Genomic DNA, 3,835 nt, shown 5'->3' with positions numbered 1-3,835 from the left:
TTCTTCTCCTCCTCCTCCTCCTCCTCCTCCTCCTCCTCCTCCTCCTCCTTCTCCTCCTCCTCCCTGCAAACTTCCCTCCCTTTTGGCAATGATGATGTTCCCTAGTTGGGTCATGAAACATCTACAAGAAACCCACCCAGCTCAGAGAGCAGCAAGGACCCCACAGTCCATCCTTCCTCCCTCCCTCCCTCCCTCCCTCCCTCCCTCCCTCCTTCCTTCCTTCCTTCCTTCCTCTCTTTCTCTTCCTCTTCCTTCTCCCTTCTACCACTGATGATGTTCCCTAGTTGGCTCCTGAAACGTCTGCAAGAAAACCGCCCAGCTCAGAGAGGACCCAGGAGCTCACCATTCCACTTCAGTTTTTGAAACCACGATCTTAAGACTTCCAACTTGCACCTGGAATTTTCTAACAGCCCCCACCCCAATCCAGAGATTTCCCTCCTGCCATTGCCTCTTTGTGACCCAGCCAAGGTGGCAGCCCGAGATGCTTTCACAGAGGCTGCCCTGAGCAAGGGGGTTGGACTAGATGACCTCAAGCATCTCTTCCAGCTTTTAAGATTCCTGGGCTCCCAGCATTCCCCACCCTGCATGCTTTAAGCTGGGTGGACTTCCACTCCCAGAATCCCCCAGCCGGCATGCCTTAAGTTGCAGGGACGTCGTCTGCCATGCTGGCTGGGGAAGGCTGGGAGCGGAAGTCCACCCAGCTGAAAAGTTGCCCTGGTTTGATTTTTACTTATTTGCAAAACTTATTTTTTTTTTACCACACAGAACATCCCTGTTGAGAAACACTTGTTCTGCAGGCCCAGGAGCAGAAGAAGGAGAGCCCTCCCCATTCCCTCCCTGCAGAACGACCGAGTGGTCTCCTTCCCTTCCCTTTTTTTTTTTTTTGGCAGATGCGGCTTGCAACCCTTGCTTCCTTCGCCTTGCCGGACTGGGCAGCCGTGCATCTGAGGGGAAGGCAACAACATTCCTGGCATCTTGCCCCTCCACTCCCCAGCTCTTCTTGGCCTCCTCCTCCTCCTCCTCCTCTTCCCAGGAGTGGGGGGCTGGCCTTCCCCCCCCCCAACTTCCCCCCAGGCTCCCAAAACCTGGTGCTTTTTTCTCAGCCCGGCAAAGACTTTTCTCAGCGGTTTTGCCCCTTCAGTGAATAAGCCTTTTTGATTTTGATTTTTGATTTTATTTTATTTTTTTGGAGAAGGCTTCCCAGCTCAGAGGTTTAAATTTAGCCCGGGTGCTTCCCCCACCCCGCCCCATCCCAGGCTAGACCCCACCCCCACCCCTCCGCCCATCATCCCCTGCTTTCACCTCTGCGTTTAGCTGCCTCTTTGTCGGCATCCAGAGTCATCGGAGAGGGCTTGGCTGACCTCCAAGGACAGAATGTACTTGGCAAGGGTGCCGCGCTTAATGTCTGCAAAACGTCGGGAGACGGAGCCAAGAATTGCTAACTGGGTCATTAAACACACAAGGAAGCACCCAGGCTGGGATCCCTCGCCCTTCCCTTTCTCTCTCCCCCCCCTCTCCCAGGGCGCTGGGCACCTTGGCTACCCCCCCCCCCCGGACAGGGGTGCCATCCATCCATATCCCCTCTGGGGACCCTCCCCAAATCAGTCAGTCAATCAATCAGTCCATCAGGAGAGAGCTGGAAGGGATCCTGGGGGTTTGAACATGGCTCATGGGACAGAATTGGAAGGGACCTTGGAGGTCTTCTAGTCTGACCCCCTGCTCAAGCAGTAGAGCCTATACCATTTCAGACAAGTGACTGTCTAGCGTCTCTTCTTAAAAATCCTCCAAGGGTGGAGCAGCCACGATTTCCACAATTCGTTCTCACTGTCATTAAATTCCCCCTTAGTTCCAGGTTGCTTCTCTCCTTGACGAGTTTCCATCCGTTGCTTCTTCTCCTGCCTTCAGGGGCTTTGGAGAAGAGCTTGACTGCCTCTTCTTTGGGGCAGCCCCTGAGAGATTGGAAGGCTGCTATCATGTCCCCCCCTGGTCCTTCTCTTCATTAAACTGGACACCCCCAATTCCAGCAACCGTTTCTCCTTAGTTCCAGGTTGCTTTCTCTCCTTGGTTAGTTTCCATCCAGTAGCTTCTTCTCCTGCCTTCAGGCGCTTTGGAGAATTGCTTCACACACACACACACACACACACACACACACACACACACACACACACACACAAACACAGCTCTTCTTTGTAGGAGCCTCTCAAATACTGGAAGGCTGCTATCATGTCCCCCCACCTCCAGTCCTTCTTTTTATTCAACTAGACATGTCAAATTCCTGCAACTTGTTCTTCATATCACTCAATCAATCAGAACAGAAGCTGGAAGGGACCTTGGAGGTCTTCTAGTCCAGCCCCCAGCTCAAGCAGGAGAACCTACAGCGTCTCGAGACAAGTGACTGTCCAGTCTCTTCTTAAGGAAGGGAGGGAGGGAGGGAGGGAGAGACGGAGGAAAGAAAGAAGGAAAGAAAGAAGGAAGGAAGGAAGGAAGGAAGGAAGGAAGGAAGGAAGGAAGGAAGGAAGGAAGGAAAGGAAGGAAGGAAGGAAGGAAGGGACCTCAGAGGTCTCCTAGTCCAACCCCCTGCTCAAGCAGGAGAATCTATATCATCTCAGACAGGTGATTGTCCAGTCTCTTCTTAAAAATCTCTAGTGATGCCCCCCCCGGAGAGTTCTCACCGCCCGCCCCCCCCAATTGCACCTGGGTGTCTGCAACGGCCTTCGATGGGTTGCGTCTTTCTCTGGGTCTTTGTGCCAAGTTCACATCAGGTCACCAAGGTTAAGGCAGGATAACGCAGCAAGTTTTGAAAAATACCACGGCAGAAACATTTGACTGGGATGGTCTGGGGTCTCCTGCCCTGAGCAGGGGGTTGGGCTAGATGACCCTCAAGGTCCCTTCCAACCCTACGATTCTCTGATTCAGTTTGGTTTAGTAGTTAAGGCTCCAGGTTAAAACTGGACGATGGTTAGTTCTAGTGTTGCCCTGGGCATGAAAGCTAACTGGTTGAGTTTGGGTCAGTCACCTGGAGGCTATGAGTTCTAGTCCCGCCTTAGGCATGGAAGCTGATTGGGTGACTTTGGGCCAATCACCAGGAGGCGGTGAGTTCTAGTCCCACCTTAACATGAAAGTCAGCTGGGTGACTTTGGGCAAATCACTAGGCGATGGTGAGTTCTAGTCCCACCTTAGGCATGAAAACCACTGGGTGACTTGAGCCAATCGCCAAGGGGCTGTGAGTTCTAGTCCCGCCTTAGTCATGAAAGCCGGTTGGGTGACTTTGGGCCAATCACTGGGAGACGGTGAGTTCGAGTGCCGCCTTAGGCATGAAAGCCGGCTGGGTGACTTGAGCCAATCGCCAAGGGGCTGTGAGTTCTAGTCCCGCCTTCGCCATGAAAGCCAGCTGGGTGACTTTGGGCCAGTCTTTCTCTCAGCCCAACCTACCTCACAGGGCTGTCGTTGCGCAGAAAGTAAGAAGAGGAAGCAGCATTAGAGAGAGATTATCAAATAAAGGCAGGATATAAATCAACAAACAAAGGAACAAAGACGCGTTCACCAATGCAGGGCTTGATTGAGTTGGACCAATGCAGCCTCGGGGTGAATTCGCCCCTTTTTCTTGACCCCCGTCCCGGGTCAGTCCTGGCTGCCTCTGAGGCCCTCCAGGAAAGGCCCAAAATCGGGTGTCAAACCTGCGATTGCAGCCCAAAACACTTTTGAGTCCCTGATTGTGCAACCCTTTGCCACGTGCCTGGAATTTTACAGCTGTGTTTTGCATCAGCCTTGTAAACATTCTTGTTTTCCAGGATTGTTGGTGTGGCTTGTTTTTATTTTATTTTCTTTTTTTTTA

General features: G+C 52.5%; 1 protein-coding gene across 1 annotated transcript in view; it reads left to right on the top strand.

Annotated features, from left to right (window-relative positions):
* LPP (LIM domain containing preferred translocation partner in lipoma) overlaps positions 1-594 on the top strand; it is a gene marked incomplete at its 3' end in the record, with an annotated part of 145,524 nt that extends 144,930 nt beyond the window's left edge. Inside the window, exon 8 of the mRNA XM_081329958.1 lies at positions 464-594. Coding sequence (XP_081186084.1) covers positions 464-594 — 131 coding nt within the window. The remainder of the gene's footprint in view (positions 1-463) is intronic.
* Positions 595-3,835: the final 3,241 nt, after the last annotated feature.

Source organism: Vipera berus, assembly GCF_964194415.1.
Source record: "Vipera berus genome assembly, chromosome: 5".
Classification (NCBI taxonomy): domain Eukaryota; kingdom Metazoa; phylum Chordata; class Lepidosauria; order Squamata; family Viperidae; genus Vipera; species Vipera berus.
The sequence above is the reverse complement of the archived record's forward strand: the minus strand, read 5'-3'. Positions and strand labels throughout refer to the sequence as shown.